Source organism: Lagenorhynchus albirostris, chromosome 4 (assembly GCF_949774975.1).
Source record: "Lagenorhynchus albirostris chromosome 4, mLagAlb1.1, whole genome shotgun sequence".
Lineage (NCBI taxonomy): Eukaryota > Metazoa > Chordata > Mammalia > Artiodactyla > Delphinidae > Lagenorhynchus > Lagenorhynchus albirostris.
Genome location: NC_083098.1, coordinates 75620982 through 75646407, shown reverse-complemented (window position 1 = coordinate 75646407; position 25426 = coordinate 75620982). Strand labels below are relative to the sequence as shown.

General features: G+C 40.9%; 1 protein-coding gene across 1 annotated transcript in view; it reads right to left on the bottom strand.

The window, feature by feature from the left end:
* Positions 1-24849, bottom strand: part of SCFD2 (sec1 family domain containing 2) — a 396683-nt gene extending 371834 nt beyond the window's left edge. The window contains exons 1-2 of the mRNA XM_060148195.1: positions 23910-24849; positions 8965-9133 (exon numbers count right to left, since the gene is read on the bottom strand). Of these exons, the coding sequence (XP_060004178.1) occupies positions 8965-9133; positions 23910-24747 (1007 nt within the window). The 5' untranslated portion in view covers positions 24748-24849. The remainder of the gene's footprint in view (positions 1-8964; positions 9134-23909) is intronic.
* Positions 24850-25426: the final 577 nt, after the last annotated feature.

Below are 25426 nucleotides of genomic sequence, written 5' to 3'. Positions count from 1 at the left end.
GAAAAAGCTTGCAGGCCATAAAGGAATAGATAAAACTGACCTTATTTGCACATAACATGATTATCTACACAGAAAATTCCAGGGAAGCTAACAGATGAACTCCTAGAACTAATAAGTGAATTCAGCAAGGTTGTAGGATATAAGATAATCATTAAAAAATCAACTACATTTTTATACACTATCAATGAACACGTTGACACTAATAAAATTACAATATCATTTACAATCACTCAAAAAATGAAAGATTTAATGTATACATCTAACAAAAACATGTATACAGGGACTTCCCTGGTGGCGCAGTGGTTAAGAATCCACCTGCCAATGCAGGGGACACGGTCGAGACCTGGTCCGGGAAGATCCCACATGGTGCGGAGCAACTAAGCCCATGCACCACAACTACTGAGCCTGCGCTCTAGAGCCTGTGAGCCACAACTACTGAGCCACGTGCCACAACTACTGAAGCCCGCACACCTAGAGCCCATGCTCCGCAACAAGAGAAGCCACCGCAATGAGAAGCCTGAGCACCACAACGAAGAGTAGCCCCCGCTTGTCGCAACTAGAGAAAGCCTGCATGCAGCAACAAAGACCCAATGCAGCCAAAAATAAATAAATAAATTTATTTTTTAAAAAAACATGTATACTCTATAAGACTTGTATACTGAAAAGTACAACACACTGATGAAAAATGTCAAAGATAACCTAAATAGAGAGAAATACCAAATTTCTCTCATAAGTTTAAGAGTCAACAGTCAAGATGTCAACTCTCCCCAAATTGCTATATAAATTAATATAATTTCTATCAAAATTCCATCAATATTTTTATATATACAGATTATTCTAAATTTTATATAGAATGGCAAAGGAACTAAGATAGCAAAAACATTTTTGAAAAGAAGTTAAAATGGAGAAATCAGTCTACCTGACTTTGAGACTTATTGTATAGCTATAGTAATCAAGACTGTGTGGTACTGCTAGAGAGACAGACATGCAGATAAATGGAATAGGATAGAAAACCCAGACATAGGTCCAAACAAATATGCTCAACTGATTTTTGTCAAAGGTGCTAAAGTGATTCAATGAAGTGAAAATAAGGGTTAGGCAGGGTTCTTAAACTTGACACCAAAAGCACAATCCATAAAAGGAAAAACTGATACACTGAACTTCATCAAAATTAAGAACTTCTGCTCTGTGAAAAGACCCTGTTAAGAGGATGAAATGACAAGCTACAGACTAAGAGAAAGTATTTGCAAATCACTTATCTGACAAAGGCTTATGTAACCTCAATATTAAAAAAAAATTCCAATTAGAAAGTGGGCAAAAGATGTGGAGACATTTTATCTAAGAGGACATGCAGATAGAAAATAAGTACAGGAAAAGATGTTCAACATCATGAGCCATTAGCAGAAAGCAAATTAATACCCCAATGAGTTATTTTTGAACACTTAGTCCTTTCCCGAGGCTGGAGTGTTTTAGCCCCAGATATCCACGAGGCTTACAATTTACTTGACTGAGGTCTTTGCTTGAAAGACATCTCCTCTGAAAGGCCTTTTCTACCTCCTCCATGCCCCTCCTCACCACCCCCGTACCCAGTTACTCTTGATTCCCTTGCTTTATTTGCTTCATAGCATTTATCCTCACCTGACATTATATAGTCACTTGTTTACCTGTTTGTTGTCTGTCTCCCCCATTAGAGTAAGTTCCATGAGGGCAGAGATCTTGTCTTCATCAAGTGTCTGGTACAGAGTAGTCAATTAACAAATATTTTGGATAAATAAACTACAACACGGACTTCCCTGCCGGTCCAGTGCTTAAAACTTCACCTTCCAATGTAGGGGGTGTTTGTTCGATCCCTGGTTGGGGAGCTAAGATCCAACATGCCTCACGGCTAAAACACCAAAACATAAAATAGAAGCAATATTGTAACAAAATTCAATAAAGACTTTTAAAAAAATCTCAACTTGCTTTGCAAGAAAACAAATTTTATTAAAAAAAAAAACCAAAAAACTACAATACAGGACTTCCCTGTGGCGCAGTGGTTAAGAATCCACCTGCCAATGCAGGGGACACGGGTTCAAGCCCTGGTCCGGGAAGATCCCACATGCTGCGGAGCAACTAAGCCCGTGCACCACAACTACTGAGCCTGCGCTCTAGAGCCTGTGAGCCACAACTACTGTGCCCACGCGCTGCAACTACTGAATGCTGCGCGCCTAGAGCCTGTGCCCTGCAACAAGAGAAGCCACGACAATGAGAAGCCCGCGCACCACAACGAAGAGTAGCCCCCGCTCGCCGCAACTAGAGAAAGCCCACGCGCGGCAACAAAGACCCAATGCAGCCAAAAAAAAAAAAAAAAAAAAAAAAACTACAACACACATTTACATGCTCAGAGGATTTGCTTTCATAGTTCCACCCATGACGTTTTATTCAAATAAACTTCCTGGATTTCAGACCTCATCTGCCTGCAGCCCCCAAGATGCCTTCTTTCAATGCTAAAACCGTTGCCTTGTTCTTAGTTCTTACTTTATCCTCCTCCCAGCTTTGTTAGAAGGATGCCTACCCCCACCTTGTTGATTCCAGCCCCCCATCCCTATCACCAGTGTGACACTGTTAATAAAACGCAGAGTGAAAAAAGAAAGGAAAAGGGCCCTCAGACAAGAATACAAGCAAGTGTTAGAGGAGAGAAGCTATAGCCAGAGCTATGGGACAATCCTGGCACACCGTTGAATACACCCTGGTCTATACTATAACATAAGACTTAGAAGCACCCCAATAAAGGCTGTGGTTGGCTAACTCACCGGGAGTTAGATTTTTAAACTGGTGGATTTTTGCTTGGCAGTGAACATCAACCTAATTAAGAACTTGTCATTCAAATGTAATGAGTCTTTCCATTCCTCCTTATCCATTTTAGCTACTAACTTCAGAGTGTTCTTGGCCTTATTTAAAGGAGTCATAGTTTCTTTAGATTATGGATCCCAAAGCCACAATGACCCAGAGTTCAGTCTTCTCACAACATGGAGACCACAAATCATTTAAAATTTTTCAATATGAACAAGATTCTGGGGATTACCTGCACATTCCTTAACTAACAAATACCATGTATGTGAGCAATTGTAGAACAAGAATCTCTACCTTCAAACCTTCTTTTCTTAACATGCATTTTTTAAAAATTCTGAAAAGTACTCTTAAACAATTCTTTATCAAGAAATATAACTTAAATGTCTCTGCCATACTAAATTATTTAACTATTTCTTAGTGGACACTCTTATCCCTTCATTTGCAGAAAAGAACCCTGCTTTATTTCACCCCACCATCCACAAATTACTCATCAATTCTGTTTTCTAAACCTGTAACTGAGACTAGATGATTTTTAGAATTCCTTGAAAAAAGTTAAATATAGCAAGCTGTAGGCTGAGAAGAGGTAAGCCTTTCTCCTACTCATTTTGCAATGTTTACTTAAAAAGGAAAAACATAAAATAAAATAAAATGTCATTTTTGTAGGGAGGTCCAAGTGGGGAAGAGAAGATGCCCACAGTCTGTACCAACAGTAAGGTCGTTCATAACACTGCTATGTGATGACACACCCTCTTGTGTGCTGGCTTTTCACCTCAAAGTCAACACTAAATATACAGTTACTTAATGTTTCCATCTGAGTTCAGTAATTCTACCTGCAGGTAAATTCAGAATCAAAGTAGTATCTCTGATTCCTCTCTAATAAAAATTACCTTTCTTCCCTCTGAAAAATGTTAGTGTCTTTAACAGTAATATTTAATTGGTATTTGGAAACCAAGGAAAGAAGAAAAAACATTACCACTGTTTAGGGGTAATTTAATGATTTTTTTAAATGAATTTTTTTATTTATTTATTTTTGGCTGCATTGGATCTTCGTTGCTGCACACAGGCTTTCTCTAGTTGCAGTGAACAGGGGCTACTCTTCGTTGCGGTGCGCGGGCTTCTCATTGCAGTGGCTTCTCTTGTTGTGGAGCACGGGCTCCAGTAGTTGTGGCTCGCAGGCTTTAGAGCACAGGCTCAGTAGTTGTGGCCTGTGGGCCACAGGCCACATGGGCTTAGTTGCTCCGCAGCATGTGGGATCTTCCCGGATAAGGGCTCAAACCCATGTTGCCTGCATTGGCAGGCAGATTCTTAACTACTGCGCCACCAGGGAAGCCCCCAGGAATTTAATGATTTTTGACTTTGAGTTAGTGATTTAATATACACCATTATCAGGTTACTTAACAATGTGAAAGTTAACAAAAAACTGGCTCATCAGTGTTTAGGGTAAAACCACTGCTGCATTTGTCTCTTACTCCAAGATCTACTCTTTTTATTCCATTGCTCTATGGTCTAAGAAAAAAACATTCCCACCTCCAACATAAAAGTTAACAAGAAAACTGGACTTAAAATATTGCTTTTTTAGGGACTTCCCTGAGGCATCCGGGTAAGGGTGCTTCAGGAACTGAAAAAGTAATAATAGGCTAGGAGACTGGAGCTGGGGCAGAGAATAGAAACCCAGTTCAACAGAAGGAAAACATAAGAACAGAAAAGATTCTGCCTCCTCTTGGACAAAATATTCCACATAATCCAGGGACCAATAGACAGGAACTGGAAAGCCATGTTATAATGCACTTAGGTTATCAATTTTTCATCTGCATTGGCAGTAACTTTAATTGCTATAATTATAAACAACCTTTTATAAAAATTATTTTAGCAATAAATTTTGATTGTCAAGATTTAAATCCTAGTCGGAGACTTGCTTTTTAAAGATTATTCCATTGCAGACAAGCACCCATCTGTTTTGCATTTCAGTACTAACTTTTTTAGCCTCACACTCATTTCACTAAGAACTTTCTGGGGGTGGTGATAGTAGTGATTATTATTATTTTGACAAAAGTACAGTATACACTAGGACAGCTGTAATTTATTTCAATATCTCTTTGCAAATAAATTAATCAGCACAATTCCCTCAGTCTTCAAAGCAACTGTAAAGAAAGTACCATTTTTTCTCCCATCTATTGCTGCATGCTTTTATTTGGTTACAATTTTCTCACTACCTATCTCTTTATCATCGGCAACCTGACTTCTGGTCTCACTATTTCACCAAACTTGCTCTCCTTAAAGCTTTCTTCAGATCCTTCTAGAACTCATCACTTCCTCTGACATTTATGACCACACTCTCATACTTGAATGGCACTGAAAGCTCATATTCCATGGCAACATTCGCTCATAGTCTAATGAGAGAAAAAGGCGCCCACTAAAAACAAAGACCAGGAGTAGAAAATACATATGAATGAACTTAGTTTCAAGTGCTCAGAAGCAGAGCTGTGTCACAGCAGGTACTCAGTTGAGAAGAATTTTTATTTTAAACTGAAAAGCCTTAGAAGTTATTTAAGCCAATGCCCTCATTTTATAGCTGAAGTATGGAAAGTGTGTCAGTTAGGATGACTTTGGTTGCAAGTAGTAGACAAGAGCAAGTCAATCTGACTTAATAAGGAAACATACTCTCCTACATAATACGAGGTCCAGACACCTCACTGTAACCCACTGCTGCTCTTGCCCGTAGCACCCTTGGCCACACCACCTTCAGTGTGTTACCTTCAACTTCTGGTTGCGAGCAACAAGGTCTGTCGCAGTTTCAGGATATACATCAGAGGAGCTGGGGGAGAAGTGTAAGAGGAAAGGGAAAGTGTGTCTCTTCCTTGAATCTCTTCTCAAAAGCAAAGAAACTTGACCAAGAAACCCTAAGAAGACTTTTCTTTTGCCTCCCCATTTCTAAAGCAACCACTGGCAAGGAAAATGGGATTCCAAGACTAGTTTGGTTTAAGCCTTGGACTAAGCTTGGGGTAGAAAGAATGCTGAGGCGTCAAGGTTAAATAAATTGGCCATAATCAAAATATTACTTGTAGGACTTCCCTGGTGGCACAGTGGTTAAGAATCCGCCTGTCAGTGCAGGAGACACGGGTTCGAGCCCTGGCCCGGGAAGATCCCACATGCCATGGAGCAACTAAGCCCATGTGCCACAACTACTGAGCCTGTGCTCTAGAGCCCACAAGCTACAACTACTGAGCCCGTGTGCCACAACTACTGAAGCCCGTGCACCTAGAGCCCATGCTCCGCAACAAGAGAAGCCATCACAATGAGAAGCCCGCGCACCGCAAGGAAGAGCAGCCCCCACTCACCACAACTAGAGAAAGCCCGCGCGCAGCAACTAAGACCCAACACAGGGCTTCCCTGGTGGCGCAGTGGTTGAGAGTCCGCCTGCCGATGCAGGGGACACGGGTTCGTGCCCCGGCCTGGGAAGATCCCACATGCCGCAGAGCGGCTGGGCCCGTGAGCCATGGCCGCTGAGCCTGCACGTCCGGAGCCTGTGCTCCGCAATGGGGGAGGCCACAACAGTGAGAGGTCCGCGTACCGCAAAAAAAAAAAAAAAAAAAAAAAAAAGATGGATTCAACTCTTCTCTCTTTTGCCACCTTCTCTGGGGAGCTCACAAATTCCTTTTGTAACTATCTTAGGCTTCTGTGGAGGTGGCATAGGGTAACAGTAAGCACTGACTTTACAGCCAAACTGCCGGGGATCAAATATAGGCCCCCATCACTTGTGTGTGTCATGTTACTTAACCTCATTCCTCATCTATAAAAGGGGAGGATAGTAGAACTCACCTCATAGAGATGTTGTGAGCATTAAATAAGTTACTATACATAAAGTGCTCAGAACCATTACTGTTACACAGTAAGTCCTCTTTAAGTGTGTGCTGTTATTATTAAGGGGCATCTACTGTTTCTGCCTTCCCAGTATCCTTTTCCCTTTCTTCTGATAAATGTTTCAGTTTCCCTTTGGAGAACCACCCCTCTGCCATGCCATCCGATCCTGACACAACTCTCAGTCAGTAGGAACTGCTCCCGACCCCCATTGGGCAAAGGGTGACCACAAGGCCCAAGGTAGGCCAATCTTGCCTTTTCCCCTGGAATCTGACTCGTAAGCAGAATGACTCAAGACAGAAAGCAGTTAAAGTTCAGTCTCTCTGGTGTCAGTGCCTTGAAGAGCTTTTCCTGAGTTCTTGCCCCCTAGGCCCCTGGAACTGTATAGTCCTTTACAAAATTTGATTAACAGTTCTTCCTTTGATTCTATTAGCTTTCCAATGCCCTTTAATAAATCCCCTTTTTGCTGAAATTAGCCAAAACTGATTTCTGTTGTTTGTGTAACCATTATGCTGAACAAATAGGCCTCCCCAAATTAAATCATGAAGTAACCTTATTTTTCTCTCTCATGTCTCTTTATAGCTATTCATGAGCCTAGCTTCTCTGGCCCCTGCATACACAGCGTATAAGTTAAGACAGTGGCTCAGAAATCAAACATTCTGGGCTCAAATTCTAACTCCAAGCCCTGCTAGCTATGTTACTTAATGTCTTTCTGCCTCAGCTTCCTTATCTGTAAAATGGAATAAAGACACCTATCTCATTGGGTTATTTTAAAACTTAAATGACTTCCCAAATGTAAAATGCCTGGAAGTGTGCTTGGCACACAGTAAGTCCCGAAAAATGTTATAGAGCTGATGGCAGTGGTGTCCAGTGAGACGTGCTTTTTCCTCACAACCTATCACATTAGGCCCTGACCATTCTTGTTTCCACACCTATGCTCATGCTAGCCCTCTTTCCTTTTCTAAATCCTTCAAAACATAATTGAATCAAGCACCACCATTTCCACAAAGCCCACACTGATCTACAAAGACCACGTTAACCTGTTACTTCACTTACAGGAATTATAATCTGTAGTAGACACATGAGTCTTGATTTCATATCATTCTACCGGTTTTTAATTGTAACTGTATCTAAATCACGACTAGAATAAGAAAAGTGTTCCTTGAAGGCAAGAATGACATTTTATATTATTCTATGTCCTTCATATTACTTACTCCAGAGTAAGGCTCATAGTAAGTCCTTAATAATTAACTTCTGAATGGCCCTCTGAGCAGCTAAAAATATTTCCAACCATAATTACTTCTGGGTTTGCATAGCTTCAAGCCCTTAGGCCTATGTTTTAGTACATATGTTGCCAAAGTGAGCACAGGGCCTTTGCTTTTATTAAAGTGTGCATAAGCATACAAAAAAGACAGGGTACCGAACTTTCTTTTTTCTTCCCACACTGGCCCATACACACTGGGCATCCAGTAAATGTCATTAACTAACTACAAAAAAGCTGAAAACTTCAGGAGCTGGAAATTCATTCCAAATATGATAGGAAATTCCAAATGTATCTGTTACTGTTAAGATTGGAAACTATAAGGCTGAAAGGCCCTGTTTTGTTTAAAACTTTAAAACTTGGAGATAAGGGAAATGGATACTCACACATTTTTTCTCTTCTAATATTTTTTTTTCTCAAGAACTGTTGATGAAGGACAAAGTAGAAAAGGTAACTATTGTATCTTTTTATTGTCATGTTTCTGAAGAAATATTCTTTTATTTTTGGAACTCTGCATAACCTAAAGTACCCCATCTTCTTTCTCTGGGTTCTCTAACCATGTGAAAAAGTATAAGTAGAAATAAAAACATTTCACACTGATGCCCAAGAGTATATCATTTACATATAAAAAGATGGCACTGTTTCAGAGCTATGTGGGCAGTATTTTAGTCATGTGGAAAAGTCAACTGGGAAAGAGAAATTGAGTAAGCCTAGCCTCAACTCCATGTGAAGCTGTCTGTGGGTGCGTAAACTGACTCACTTAGCTGACCCTGGGAACAAGTTTATATTACATCCAAATGACACCTCTATAAAATTCCATACTTTTTGGCTTTCGTTGTTTAATGAATATGGTTATTTCAAAGTTAAGAAAAAATTCTTTTTTCTAAATGCTATCCACTATGAATTTTTCAACCAGACTGATTCTTCTTCGTTTCCTTTCTACAGGAACAATCTACAAGAGAAAGAAAAGGGAAGAGAAAGAAAAGGATGAGAGAAAAAACTACACATCTTACTTGGATTGTGCGAGACAGCCGGGTGCAACCATATTCTGATTCTCCTCCTCGGCCTGGAGTGCAGTGAGCTCCACCATGTTAACCATCACATCATTGGTGTGGCCCGGAAGCTGGGGAAGCACTGAAAGGATCTTCTCCACCAAGTTGTCTCCATGATGTCCAACCGCCCCTGTTGAAGCAGACAAGAAAATATGAACTCACAAAATGGGAGGAAAAGCAGCTAAATTAATGTTCTATAATACCCCTTCTATCAAAAACAGTATCCATTTTTAGCTTCTGTTACACAAATCAATAACATAAACCTAACATTCTGCCCTTAGTAACACTAATCAATCTCACAATTACCTACAAAATGTATGTCTTGTGTGTTGGACTTAATGGTCCCTGAGAGCAGGCACTGTGTCTGCTCTGGTTACTGCTATAATTCCCAGCACCTAGCATAGTGCCTACACATGGTAGGCATCAATAGGTATTTAGTGGATAAATAAATAATAAACATTTGGAAGGTCAGGTAAATGGCGTGATAGGACAATACTATCCTGAAATTTTAGAGCCCAAAGGATTTTCTTTATTTTACTGATGAAGACCTTAAGACCCAGAAAGGCTTAGAGACCTGACCAAGAATAGCAGATCTCTCCTTTGCTAGAAGTTTATCTTCATCATGGCAACCATTTATCTAGTTCACCCTCTACCCACAATGTCTAGCAGGCAACTTGGCAGCTAGCAGGCTCACTAATTATTTGTTAGATGAAGGAAAGAACAAATGAATGAATAGTAACAGTTTGCAGTGATAAAAGCATTTATACAGTGCTTTCTGTGTACCAGGCACTGCTCTAGGTGCTTTACATATATTAATTCTTTTAATAACAAATGAATTAATAAGCTCAAATTAAAATTCAAGACCAATGACACAGTTTAATGCTTTTTCCATGAGACCAAGTTATCTTTCCAAAAGCCATCAATGCTTGGAAGACATGATTCCAACAATGGGTGGGACTGGCCAAATCAACTTGTTTTGATCCCACCCACTTCAAATCAATTAATATTTTACTTCCTAATGTCTATCTCTATTGTTTTTGCCATGTCATATTAATTGCACAGAAGAACTAGGTAGAAAAGACTAAACCAGAAATCCAAGGAATCACTGTCAGCACCATCCTCTTCTTCGTCACAATAGCTAATATTTATTGAGAGCTTATGATGTACCAGGTATTAACTTCCATACTGTACATTTATTATCCACTTAATTCTTAGAACAACTCTAATAGGTAGGTATTATTATGCTTATTGACAGAGTAGAAGATTCAGTTTAAGTAACTTGCTCACAATTATATATGTTGTAAATTACAGAGCAAGAATTCAAACTCAGGAGGCAGAACTCCAAAAACCACGCCATTAAAAAAAACAAAAACAATCAGGCCCATAAAAATGACTTCAGACAGAACCAGCATGAGTGCTTCTAATGTGGCTTCTGATGCTAAAGAAAAGAGTTCTAATTCTACCAGTAAAATATTCACTTATTAGGCCTGGAAGGAACCATGTCTTATTTATGTTGTCTATAGTTTATGGTTGTCTCCCCAGCACTCACACTACAAGCTACTCATTAAATACTTGCTGAATGAATGCCTAGTGACTATAAGTGGCCCTGAGATCCACAGGGCAGTCAGAAGTCTCTAAGTGAATAATATCTTTAAGCCTGGAAAGAATGGAGATACGACGATTACCCCATAGCATCATTTCTCTCTCCACTAGTAACCTCCTCACTTATTTGAAAACTTCCACTCATCACTACAATAACTCTTCTTTGAACCTGGTGCCCAAATTCTGAGCCCTGCCCCCAAGCTATTCTTATTTTTATTTGCCATTCACAGACACATGGTACAGACAAGTAGTCTATATGTTCTGCCTTTCTTTCCTAACTTCTTTAGCCCCTACAATCTAGCTGCTACTCACTCTTCCTCCCTATGCTAAATGCAGGGGTCTTTGGCAAGTCTCAGTTCATTAAACCTTTGGCAAATTAAAACTGTTGACTAATCCAGTCCTCCTGAAACTCTCCAAATATGAGAAGTCAAGACATGGCATACTTATTTTTCCTTAAGGTTTAATAGCTAATAGTTATTTTTACAGAACCAATGGATCATTTACATCCTTAAAATATTATATACTAACACCCTAAATGTTCAGAAGTAGAGGAGTAGTTTTTTAAAATTATGGCATATTTACTGAAGCAGTTCTCAAATTGTGATTTTTATTTTCTTCTATTTATTTATAGATTCTAAACTTTCTATGGTGAACATATATTCCCGTTGTAATGAAATGAAAAAACATGCTATACACACATATAAATATCCCAAAATTTTACCAAGGGTTATCTTTGAATGGTAGGACTTTGGTTGATGTAAACTCTACCTAAAATTAATTTTTCCCCCGTGTTTTCTGCAAGGAGCACATGAGACTGACCTAAATTAATTAGAAAAATAAATTACACTCTTTCAGAAACTGTTTAAAATATTATATATGAGAATTAACAAAATGCCAAATTTACATGAGCAGGATTACTCAACTTTTTAGGTTTAGTCAAAAAGAATGTGTATTTAACATGTGATAATGAAGGATAAAGCAGGTAGGTATAGGCTTTCAACTCATGTCCTGCTCTTCTCTGAATACAGTTTGTTGCATGTCCAGCTTTAGAGGGTTCAATATACATTTTAAAAATTTAATTAGTGCCAGTTACATGACTCAAACATAGACTAAGCATTTGGGGCCTCTCAATGTCACAGTAACTTCAGATTCTTCCTCTATGAAATGAATAAAATGCCAAGATTTGTATCACACTTAAATTTTCAGAGAGCTTAATTCTTCCGTTATTATAGAAATTTTAAAGTATTATTTAAGATGCTGAAGAGTGGAAGTCAAGCTGAACCCAGTTATTTTTCCCTGTCCAACTGTTAATCTAGCCAAGAGCAATGGGATCTAGTCTGGCCAGAGAATGGTTTATTTCCCAATGCCTTCTTTTCTAAAGAGGGTATAGGAACAAGAAATTGGATACATGGGCTCTAGTGGTCCCATCCTCCATTAGCTCCTTGTGTGATCTGAGGCAACTTCCAAAAATGTGGTGCTATTTTACCAAGCTAAAAACTCAGAGTTGGTCCAACCAACACCTAAATATCTTTGAAGCTCAGTATTTGAGATCCTAAATTCAGTCAACTGTTTCAAAGGCTAAACTTTTATAGTTAACAGCACCGGAAAAATAGCAATCCTGTATGACCCTGTGGATCATATGTGAATGTATGTGTCAGTATCATTATCATAAGGCATATAACATCTACACTTGCCTCTACTTATAAGGAATAAAGTGAGAAGCAAGAATTGAGGCATCTTCACAAGAGCTCAGTCATACTGTAGTAGGGCTTAAAGATAAAAACACAAGAGCCTTCTGTACATTTCACAAACAGGATATTTTGGGATTATGCACAGTGTCCCTTTGTGTTGAGATAGGGTTACTGGATTCTTGGAATTAGTATATTCAAAAACTCACCTCCTGGGACTTCCCTGGTGGCGCAGTGGTTAAGAATCCGCCTGCCAGTGCAGCGGACGCAGGTTCGAGCCCTGGTCCAGGAAGATCCCACATGCCGTGGAGCAACTAAGCCCGTGCACCACAACTACTGAGCCTGCGCTCTAGAGCCCACGAGCCACAACTACTGAAGCCCCGCACGCCTAGAGCCTGTGCTCTGCAACAAGAGAAGCCACCGCAATGAGAAGCCCGCACACTGCAACGAAGAGTAGCCCCTGCTTGCTACAACTAGAGAAAGCCACGGGCAGCAACAAAGACCCAACACAGCCAAAAATAAAAATTAATTAATTTTTAAAAAACTACACAATACACAAATCTTAAAAAAAAAAAAACACCTCACCTCCTTTCTGATTCCCCATGACTCTTTCTTAAGAATATTTGACCATCTTTCATTATTTTGAGATGTTTCAGTATTTGATGACATTTCTGTCTTCTAAGAACAGAATATTTCATTATTGCTCCTGATGTTTCCTTCTATGTAGAAGGACAACAATTAGCATAACATTTCTGAACTTGCCTCACCTCCTTCAATCAATCCCTTTCTCCCTGGGTTGTCAGGTTCTACTCATTCTGCCTAGGATAGGTTCTGCCCTTGGAAAGAGGGAAAAAGACTTTCTCTGGTCCACTCCTGATGCTGAGTGGGTAAACCTTCCAACCCAAGAATTTGGTGTTAGGAATCTCACTTGCCCATAGATGTAAGCCACATTCTTTAAGGTTCACTGTATCCACCATAAAACTGGTATTTTGGCCTCTGCCTGCCAACTCTTTACTCCATATTCAATTTAGAATCTGGATGGTTAAAGGAGTGTTAGTTATTAATTACTCTTTAATACTACCATTTCTAACACTACCTATGGTTGGCTCATATCAGTCAAATCTAGTACAAAGGGGATGTATTAAGGTAGATAATACATACTGGTCAAAAGGCTGTTTCAGTTTGCCATATACCAGGTAGGACCCTGGGGGGATGGAGGCAGGAGAATAATAAGGCAGTACTTATATAGGTTTATTCAGTAAGTAGTTTTCACCACACAGTAATTTTATTTTTTTTATGTATTTATTTTTTTTATACGGTACCCGGGCCTCTCACTGCTGTGGCCTCTCCCGTTGCGGAGCACAGGCTCAGTGGCCATGGCTCACGGGCCCAGCCGCTCCGCGGCATGTGGGATCTTCCCGGACCGGGGCACGAACCCACGTCCCCTGCATCGGCAGGCGGACTCTCAACCACTGCGCCACCAGGGAAGCCCTCCACACAGTAATTTTAGATAAGAGTCACATAGCATTCATTATACTGCCCTAACTTAAATCTTCTCCTACACTCCCTCTTTCTGTGAATGGATTCTGAAATTGCCCAGGCTAGAATACTTGGCATGTCTTCAAATTCTTCTTAACCTTCTACCATTATATCAGTCACCACTCTATTAATTCTCTCACTTAAATATTCAACTACTCCTTTCTTCATCCTTCCTATTACTGACTTGGTATAAATTCACATCATTTCTTACCTAGATATTTTAATAGTCTCCTGATCAATAGTCTCCTAGCCGCCAGTATTTCTTGCTTTTATCTCAAGGAGCCCACTGCTCCTAGCCTGGGCTCCTCTATGGGTGCATGGGAGGGTTGAATTTTATGAGAAATATTTTAAGTTTATGCTTTTATCTAGATAATCCACAACTTTGACCAGTTGCTCAAAAAAAAAGTTCCTTAATTTCAAAACAGTTAAGAATCACTGGAAAAATAAAAAAAAAAAGAATCACTGCACACCACACAGTATAAGTTAGTTGAGCCGACAGCTATCAATGTTATTCCTCTCTACACACTTTAAGGATACAGCCCAACTGATGAACAAATTAACAAACTGTGCTACATCCATACACCTGAATATTACTCATTAATAAAAAGGAGTGAACTACTGATAGAAGCTACAACATGGATGAATCTAAACCGTATTATGCTAAGGGAAAGAGGCCACTCAAAAGGCTATATACTATATGATTGCATTTATATGACATTCTTGAAAAGATAAAACTCTAGGGACAGGAAATGGTTCCATGGTTGCCAGATATGAGAGTAAGAGGAGAGACTGCCTACAAGGGGTACAAAGGGAGTTTTTTGGAGTGATGGCACTCCTCTTATATCTTGATTGTGGTGGCTGGTTACACGACTATATGTTGTTTGACGGAACTACACACTATTTAGGATGAATGTTGCTATATGTAAATTATACTTTAATAAACTTGACTATTAAAAAAAGCAAGCAAAACAATAACAAAAAACCTACCCATCCCCCCTCAGTTCCCACTTTGGAATCAATAAATCCATCCATCACATCATCCACCAGAGAACTCATTCAACAGAAAATCTGTACATGCACTTTGCCTGCCTAAAAACTTATTATGGCTCCTCACCAAGCATGAAATTTAAAGGCTTTATCTTTCCTCATCATCTTTATCACCCTTCCCTCCTGATCTCTCACCTCTCCCTCAGTCATTCATCCCAACCTTACTAAAAAATTACCTAAAAAGAATTCCCAGAACAACCTATGCTCCTTCTTACATGTTTACACACATAGGGAGCTTTTAAAAGAATACTGGTTCCAGACTCTGCCCAGACCACTTTTAAAAATCAGACTTTCTGGGGTGGTTCAAATGTGAGAACCACTGGTCTAGAAATGGCCACCCCTTAAGAGAATATTTGTACCTAAACCATATGAAGGCACGTATCATTCATACATGAATTTGCTAAGCTTTGTGCTTCCTCATAGATTATGAGTTCCTCATAGACAAGAGTCTTCTTAACTGTTTGATCTTTATGCGTGCACTTCTCAAACTTAACGGCACATTCAGATCACCTGAGGATCTTGTTAAAATTGTGATTCTTAAGCCTGGGGTGAAGCCTGGGATTCTGCATTTTTAATTAGCTTCCAGTTGGGCTTGAGGCTGCCAGTCCCCAGGACACACTGAATAGGGAGGCTTTATGTCACTATCACCTAGCACAGAGCCTGCATATAAAAGTTGCTCAATAAACATTTATGAAATGAATCGAAATCATCCATGTCATTCTTTACACTCCCCTAAGTAACCAAAATTGTAGTGATCTTGCAGGATTACACAGAAAGACTCTTTCACTTACTGCACTTCATTTTTTTTCTCTAGGTATGACAGAATACAGTTCTTGACAAATGGTTAATTCTAACCAACTCTCACTTACTTTAGTGGCAGATAATAGGTCAGGTAGTAAAATTCTTCTGGGTTACATGTATGGCAAATTACTCTTGTACTTATGTTCTTAGTCTTATACTTAGGGGGAAAACATACATTTAAAAGAATAAAACATTAAATCATTTTAAAGGCATATCATTAATTAATAGAAGTATTAATATACATATTCCCCATTATGTACCAGGCAGTGTTCTAGGAGCTAGACATGTTAACTTATTTTACCCTCTCAGTCTTCTGGTGGGTACTATTATCCTCATTTCACAGATCAGGAAACTGACTTATGACTAGGGAGGGGCAGAGCTAAGGCTGCTGTAACTAGCCACTCAGGCCTATTACACAACCTAGATAAGTGGTAGCAGTTACCATATATTGAGGATCTACTGCAATCCCCTTACTCCTTACATATATCATCCTGTATAATGTAAATCTGAGCATGTCATATCACAGCTCAAAACCCTCCAACTTTCCCATCATACTTTGGCTTTTACTCTAAGTCTTTACTTTGCCCTACAATGCATTCCTTCTGCCTATCTCTCCAACATTATCTCCTATCACCGCCCTCCTTGCTTGCAGGGCAAGCTGAAGGAAGCCATACGAGCCTCCTCAAACATGTCAAGCATATTCCCACCTCAGGTCCTTTGCACTTGCCATTCCCTGGGTCTTATATGTTCAATACCAAGGCTGTCACATGGCCTGCTTCCTCTCTCTTGTCAATCTCTGCTCAAATGTCACATCCTCAGAGAGGTCTTCCCTAGCTATGCTATCTAAAATGGAGACCCGGGCTTCCCTCGTGGCACACTGATTAAGAATCTGCCTGCCAACGCAGGGGACACAGGTTTGAGCCCTGGTCTGGGAAGATCCCACATGCCGTGGAGCAACTAAGCCTGTGTGCCACAACTACTGAGCCTGAGCTCTAGAGCCTGCGAGCCACAACTACTGAGCCCGCGAGCCACAACTACTGAGCCCAAGAGCCACAACTACTGAAGCCTGCATGCCTAGAGCCCGTGCTCTGCAACAAGAGAAACCACCACAATGAGAAGCCTGAGCACCGCAATGAAGAGTAGCCCCAGCTCAACGCAACTAGAGAAAGCCCGCGCACAGCAACAAAGACCCAACACAGCCAAAAATAAATAAAATAATTTTTTAAAAGCTTAAAAAATAATAAAATAAAATGGAAACCCTATCACTTTTTAATCTCTTATCTACTGTTTTAGTTATATAATGGATGGATGGATGGATGGATGGATGATTTCATATGTTTCCAACAGCACTTCAAGGTCACTCTTTTCCCCTGTTTACAAATGAGAAAACCCTAAAAAGGCTCAATGAGACTCAAACAACAAGTAAGTCACTAAGCTAAGACTTGAAGTTATTATACTGGTCTGGATCTAACACCTGCAATCTAGTCAGAGCCTTAAATGGCTTCTCAATTGTTCCTCATACCTATGCTTATTTTAAACAGTATCCTCTGAACCCTAAAATAAAGATATTAATTGGTTATTTTGCATTTTGTGGAAAATCAGATTGGGGGAGATGGGGGAGGAAAGAATAAGTCACTTCTTTGAATACTAAGGCAGCACCAGAGTCCAACAACTGTGTTTAGTCTTGGAAGGTGCTAGCTTCTAGAGGCCATATCAGCATCATCTCTACTAACCAGGACGATGATAGCCTCACATATGAGAGAGATTATGAGCACAGGCTCTAGAGCAAACTGCCAAGGTTCAAACCCTGACTCTGCCATTTACAAGCTGTGTGATCTTGGGTAAGTTAGTTAACTCCTATATGTCTCCGTTTCCTCATCTGTGAAATGGGGATAATTATAAAAGAATTATTATGAATATTAAAGGAGTTTATATATGTAGATTGCTGAGAAAAGTAGTATGCTCTCAAATGTTAGCCACTATTAATAGTCTCAAATTTCAAGACTTTAACAAAATAATATACAATCACACCTTAAAGCAAATATAAATGCACAAGTATACCATAATCCTGGGATTAAGAACCACCCATTGGATTGGGAGTTAACCTTTAACTGACTAAATTTAATTTAAAAGTTTACATGAAACTAAAATTCAGGAGAATTGAACCAAGAAAGGAAATTTATTTCCCAGAGTTACCGCCACCTCCTATCTTTTGATCTTGAACTTGTAGACTATCAACAAAGCTCTCTAGTGGATCTCAAGAGCCAGAAAAGACTGGAAAGAAAACCAGACTCAAACTTTTCGAGATTCATAAATCACGTCTACCTTTTTAATTGTCCCTTGAAACAAATTAGAAGCCAGAACAGTCCGTAGAATGCTGTATTTAAATCCCCTATGCAAACATGCCTGAAGCACTCTGTAGAGACACAAGCTTCTGTGTGGGCTAGACATGGTAGAAGTATGCCAAAATCGTAGCAACAGACACTGGTGGCCATTTACTTCTCAAACAATTTCAACAAACTTTCTCTATTTTTCAGCCCTGAGAGCTTATCAACTGCTTCAAGGGAGCAAGGAACTTGTCTATCTTGTTCACCACTGTTTCCCTAGACCTGGAACAACGCTTGGCACATAGTAGGCACTCAATAAATGTTTACTGAAAAAAAAACCCAACTATTAGACAAAGCGATATTACTTTCAGCAAAGATGATGACAAAAAGAGAAATTTCTCAAAACTGTAAGCATGATATTAACACTGCCGAATATTTATGAACTATTGGAGGTTATTTTTGGTAGTGTCAGTTTTACATCCAAGAATATATACATAGGCATATAAATCTTCTAATGGTAAATTATCAAAAATGGCATCCAAAATATTTAACAACAAATAACAAATTAATATACTAGGTATATAAATTAACATCTAAATAAAAAACTAAAAATGTATTTCCCTTTGGCCGCTATATTAAAACTGCTGGAGCGTCCCTGGTGGCGCAGTGGTTGAGAGTCCGCCTGCCGATGCAGGGGACCCGGGTTCCCGCATGCCGCGGAGCGGCTGGTCCCGTGAGCCATGGCCGCTGAGCCTGCGCGTCCAGAGCCTGTGCTCCGCAACGGGAGAGGCCACAACAGTGAGAAGGCCCGCGTACCGAGAAAACTGCTGTCACATAATTTAAATTGAAATTCAAACCATTCAAGTCATTCCGATCATTTCCAATTACCTTTTGACTTTTAGAAACTGTTGGTGTAATCATCTATATGCTACAGCTATCCCTGGCTAAACAATGCCCCACATTCTGTCTAAACCACAATATGATGCAAGAAACCACACCGGTATATGTATAGCTGATTCACTTTGCTGTACAGCAGAAACTAGCATAGCATTTTTAATCAACTGTACTCCACTCCGCGTTTTTCCAGAACGCGGACCTCTCACTGCCGCGGCCTCTCCCGTTGCGGGGCACAGGCTCCGGACGCGCAGGCCCAGCGGCCACGGTCCACAGGCCCAGCCGCTCCGCAACACGTGGGATCCTCCCGGACCGGGGCACGAACCCGCGTCCCATGCATCGGCAGGCGGACTCTCAACCACCGCGCCACCAGGGAAGCCCCACGCCAAATTCTTGTAACAACAAGTCATGAGCTCCCCAGCTCCTTATGCTTGTTGCATCCAGGAAAGATCAGTAAAAATATTGAGCATGGTGATCGGGTATGTTCCTGGACGCCAGAGTCTGGATCAAGGTTGGAAAGCACCCGCGCCAAAAACAGTGCCACCAACACCACCTACCCTACCACCCCATCCAATTTTGGGCCACTCTGGAGCAGAGGAGAAGTGCTGCATCTCTACAACCATCACTACCAGCGTCAGTTCCCTCTGCTGCCTCAACACCCCTGGGGGTCAGCTGCATCCAGACCACAGTGCTCCTAAGCCCTATCACTGGCCTCCACCAGGCAACAGTAACAGGTAATTCTCAACAAGTAGAGAATTTCCCTTTACTGGCTAGTACAGAAGTACTTTAGTATTTAAAAAACAGGTTTGACAATACAGCTACGCACCAACTGAAAACCAGCCCTGAGGATTACCAATATGGAATAATAACACTATGTTGAAACATTTTTGAAATAAATGAACCATTAAACTGACCATCTGGAAGACAGTATGGAGGGTTATCCAAAAGGTATCCATTAAAAAAACTTCAATTTATAAGTTATTAGGACATAGTAACAGACTTGCTCCAATTAGTATCTATCCTCCAAAATCTACCCTCCACCAGCCAGATATAATTTAGATCCCTTCTGAAGGAGAGAATGTCATAATTTAAAAATGGGAAGTAGATCATGGACCTTTTCTTGGCTACACTATGCCAAAGCTTACTGGTTTCAGAGGGGACCACAAATCAAACTCGTTCCATGCACCAGTAGAGAGGTAGATAGTTGCGCCCCAGGGACACCCCTTTATGCCACCCACTCTGGCCTTCCCTTTATCTCCTATCCCACCAGGCCACTGTTGCTGCCACCCACCACCTCATGCAGGCACCTCTCCCCACTCAGGAGATCTCACCCAACTTGAGCTCCCTCACCCAGGCCTGGTAGCGCTCTCCTCCCTGCATGGACACCTATCTTGCTTAGCCCCACCTAGATGCTTTTCCACTGAAGTATTCAGTAAAGTAGGAAGGAAGCAGAGTCCTTATAATTTTAAATGTACTTGGGAAATACCTCAAGGAACTTTTGGGAGGTTCACTCCCATTGCTTTATCATCAGCTTGCATAGTTCTCTTGGCATTCTATTGAAAACAATACTTTCATGGTTCCTCCTAAGCCCTGGACAAAGTAAATGAATTTTTCTTTCTCTTTACCTGTTGCCTTGAATCTACCCAGAGAGACCTCCCATTTGCTCCCTTTGAACAATGCCCCCTTTAACATTAAATATCCTTTTACATGGTCTCATGTACCTAAAATGTCTTCTCCCACACCAGTTTGCTTAATGAGTACCATCACCAATTTAAAGCACACCCTGGAAGCCCACCTACTGGCAGAAGGATCCTAAACAAGTACAAAGAAAGTGAGCACTTAACTCTGACAATTCAGAAAACAAAAGATGCTGACCTCGGTCACTAATAGAAATATTGGAGCAATCCTGTCACATCTGGCCTACTACTTAATGTTTCTGCTTTTCTTTTTTCCAGTAAAGAACAACTTCAGAGCCTCAATTTTTTATTCTTGAAATGATAAATAATACTTAACTCACCTAATTTGTTGAGAAGATCAAATAAGGTAATGTGGAAGTGATTTTTATCCATTAAATAATCACATAAATATGATTAGTTAATATTATTATTTCCTTTCTCAAATACTACTGTGGTCCCAAATTGTCAAATTTTAGAATATTCAGAAAATGTGTGCCCCGCTGCATTTGTGAATGACTAGTGATGCAACTTAGGAATCTCAGAAGTATTTTCAATCAGAAAAAATAAGTATACTAACCTCAATGAAAGTCTAGCTGTCAGCAACCTTTAATTCACCTGTTCATTCATCCATTCATTCAATAAATATTTACTGAATACCTACTATTTTCAAGGCACTCTTCTGAGTGCTAGTTAATAAACAGTAAACAAAATAGAGCCCCTCCCTTCACGAGCTTCCGTTCAAATGGGAGGAGACAGACAACTGACAATCAATTAGCATGTTAGGTAGTGGTAACGACTATGACAAATAAAGAAGGGTAAGGGGTTAGAGAGTGTCTAAAGAAAGTGGTCAGGGAAGGCTTGTCTGAGGAGGAGATATGTGAGTGGAGATTCAAAGGAAGCGAGCGACAAAACCATGTAGACACCTGAAGGAAGAGCATTCCAAGCTGAGCTGCACAAGAACATCAAAGGCCCTGGAGCTGGGACATACTTCGCATGTTGAGAGATGGCAAGGTGGCCAGCATGCCAGGAGAGCAGTGTGTGGGGGGAGATCAATAAGGGATGAGGTGGGATAGGTACACACAGGCAGATGATGTATGGCCTTGGAAACCGTGCTAAGGAACTTAGATTTGATAGTGGGTGTGATGGGAGGGTTGTGAGCAAGCAAATAACATGTCGCCAGTTTTATGTTTTGATGGGATTACACAAGAAACCGCATGATCTGTATGTCTTCTGTACTTCTTTAATATTTGTATTTTTTTAACTATTTACATCCTCTACTCTGTTGTGACAAATGCTGCTTTCAGACTGAGTAAAATGGATTCTGATAATTGAATATTGGATTTGGTGACATGGAGGCCACCAGTGATCTTGACAAAGGAAGTTTCTGAGGAGTACTGAGGGGCAAACAGCCTAATTGAAGTCAAGGGAAAATTGAAGCAGATGATTGTAGAGACAGCAAGTACAAATTTCTAAGTTTGCTAAAAATGGAGCAAAAATGAAACTGAGCCTGAGGGGTCAAGAAAGGAGATGTTCCATTCTGTGTGTATTTTGATGGGGAAAACCTAGTAGAAAACACTTTTTTAGAAAAATGATGATCTAGGAAAGGGGAGGGTATTTGAAAGAAGTAAACCTATGAGAGAAGTGAAAAAGGAAAAGATCTAGTCTGCAAAGGAGAAAAGTTGGCACTAGATAGTAGCAGGAACAGTACATCTTTTAATACGAAGAAAGGAAAGAAAAATATGTGGGGTACAGAGGTAAAAAGGTTGGTAGACTTAGTGATAAGAAGATACAGTTTTCTGGTGGCTTATATAAAAGCAAGAAAGCTGAGGGGGTGAACATGGGGAGGGAAATCTGGAGGCTTGAAGCGAGAGAAAGTATAAAATAATTGTGCTGAATGGCAACTTTGTCTTCCTAGCACCCTTATTTTCTAAATCATTCTTGACTACTTCGTATTGTAAGCTTTTAGAGAACAAGAAGCTACACTTACCTTGTTTTTTTCTGTATTTAGAAGAGTCATATACAAGGAAGAGATGCATAATATGTAAAGGAGTAGTTGCTATGATGCTGGATGGCCAGGGCATTAAAGTTTGCCTAACTGGAGTCTTTGGGGGGGGGGGACACAAAAATATGTGACCTTGATTAATTATGAAACAATATGTCACATTTTGGGCAAAAAGAAATAGAAGCATAAGCAGTATATACCACGCACTCAAAAACTCAACAAGCATATACTCACTCATCAGGTGTTTTTAATCCTCTAAGAGTTCAGGGGTGTTACAATGATTACTTTTATTTAAATCACACTGACAGGCTGAGCACTTGGTTACTTCAGTCACATAATTAAGCTTACATCTCAGTATTACCACTTAGCTTACTTTCTATTTTATGATCTGAAAATGAATCTTATAAGGTCAAAAATGCAAATGCACCTGTTGTGGTTTTTTTAACTTCATTTGACATTTTTTTTTAATCTACTGAAGGGAATGCTTGCCAAAGTCAGTTTCCTGATTATTCTCCCTGAACTTGGGTGTGGCCAGCCTACACTACCAGCAGCATTACATCTACCTAATTAGAGAACAATAAAGTTGACCTTTGAAAATAAATGCACATATCAAATATCAGAAAATGTTTTTTCTTCACCTATTTTTAAGGGTAACATTTGTTACTTACGTGTATAAATATTATTACAATTTGGGATTACCCAATCTTCAATAGAATGAGAGCTAAGAATAAATGATCGTTTGAAAATATTTTCACCAGAAAATGAGACTAAATACAATTGTACATATTTTCTACAATTCTGTTTAGCCTCATTTTCTGGTGAAATTTAAGTTCAGCCTCATTTATTAACACTCATGTAAAGAAACTTGAAAGTCAACTAACTGTAATATTTTCGTGTTTTGTGGTACAGGTTACCTCCACTTGTTCATCTGTTAATACTTCTCCAACAACTTAAAGCTTTCTTATGAAGGATTGTTGTGAATACTGATATCTGCACATGTCTAAAAGGTTCCCAGGTGGACAGCTCTCCTCCATGTCAGCATAAGTCTGGTTTTCCAATCTCTGGGCTAGATGCAGTTGTTCTTGTTTAAAAGGGCAGTGCACGCTGAGGATGTATTTACCCAAGATAGCATTTAACAAATTTGCTGATTTGCTTGTCTGTATCCCCCCTCTAGACGATAAACTGGGGTATCAGGGACTGTGTCCATCTAGCTCTTCTTTGACTTCTCAACCTGACACATAGTTAGAGGTCAATAAAATATGTTGAATCAATGAAAGTCCCAGCACTTTGGAAAGCGGTTATGAAGCCTTCCACAGCAAACGCCACTTACCTGTGAGATCCAGAGTTCTGTCCACAAAGACCACTGATGCCCTGCCTGTGGCGGTCTTCCTCCTGTTCTTGGCGGGAGCAAAATTGGCCAGATCTGCAGCGATGATCCGACTGAGGGAACCTACAGCAAAACACTCCTCCCGTACCCCTAAATGCTCACACAGGGAACTGAGGCCGGACACCAGGCACCTAATCGTCAGCAGCAGCTCAGGGGTTAGGGTAGTGGCATCCACCTCAGACAGGTTTCCCAGCCTCCTCTTGTCCGATCGGGCACGGTTGAGGATATGCACATCCTGGGGTAATAGTGGGAAAAGGGAAGCAAAAGCTGGAGTCAAGGCAAGGTGGGGAGCAGCACATGCGAGTAACAACGGGACGTGCAGCACCTCAGCCGTGTAGTTCATGTTGCCCATCCACTCACACAGCTTCTCCTCCAGTTGCTCGAACACTGGCTGCTGCCCTTCCAGCTCAGCCGCCGCCGCCGGCGGCACGTGATTAGCCGTGAGGTGGACTGCGTGATTCACAGCCGTGACCACCACACAATACTGGAAGTGACTGCGGCAGATGATGTCCCGTAGGGTCTCTACGGTCCGGCCTTTCAGCAGGCAACTCAACACAAACACCGCTTTGGGCTGCTCGGCTCCGCCACCAACTGCGGCGGGCTCGAACTCCCGCAGGTAACACGCAGAGTTCCCCACCGCCTCCAGCAGCCGTGAGGATCCGCAGCCCCAGTGCAGGCTCTCGGCGCAGGCGGCGTCCAGGTAGACCACGGCCCGTTTCACTTTGGCCAGGACCTGCTCCCAGGCTTGCTGGGTGAAGGTCAGCACGCCTGGGGTGCTCATGGTGGGGATTCGCAGACTCAGGGCACCGAGCGCAGGAACTTCTCTCAGAGCTCACAACTTCCGGGAATCGGGCTCCCGGAGACATTGACAGTCAACACAGTACACGTGGGACGGCCTCCGACTCATCCAGTGTGGGCGCATAGTAATGACGTTACGGAGCGTGATTGGCTAGCGGGGAGACGTCGCGGAAGAATGGTGAGGGCTGGGAATAAACGGGCGGGGCTCGGAGGCTCCCGGGTGCCTCGAAAGTTCGGGGAAGTGGAAAGGAGCTGCCCAAGAAAGAGCTGAGGGATTTTCTTTTCGTCTCCCTCTCTGCTCGGATTATCTTCGCTGCTCCTTGAGAAATCTCAGGAATGATAAATCCTAATTCTAAATATGATATTTTCCTTGGATCTGAACGCATTTCTTTAAAAGTGATGTGTTGCCCGGCAAAACTAAGAGCAGCCAGAGAAGATAAAAACAACCAACTGCTGTGTGATGTTTCTTAGTTTATACATTACTATCACATACATTATTGGACACAAACCTCTAACAGACAACGGTTTCTCTTTCACTTTCTCCATCTTCCTTCCCTCATCTCATTGGCACTAAATCTTGATCCACTTCAAAAATCTAGAATCCAGCCCTTTTTCCTCATCTATCCTTCCTCTCACTGCCTTAATCCACTGTCTTTGGTTCA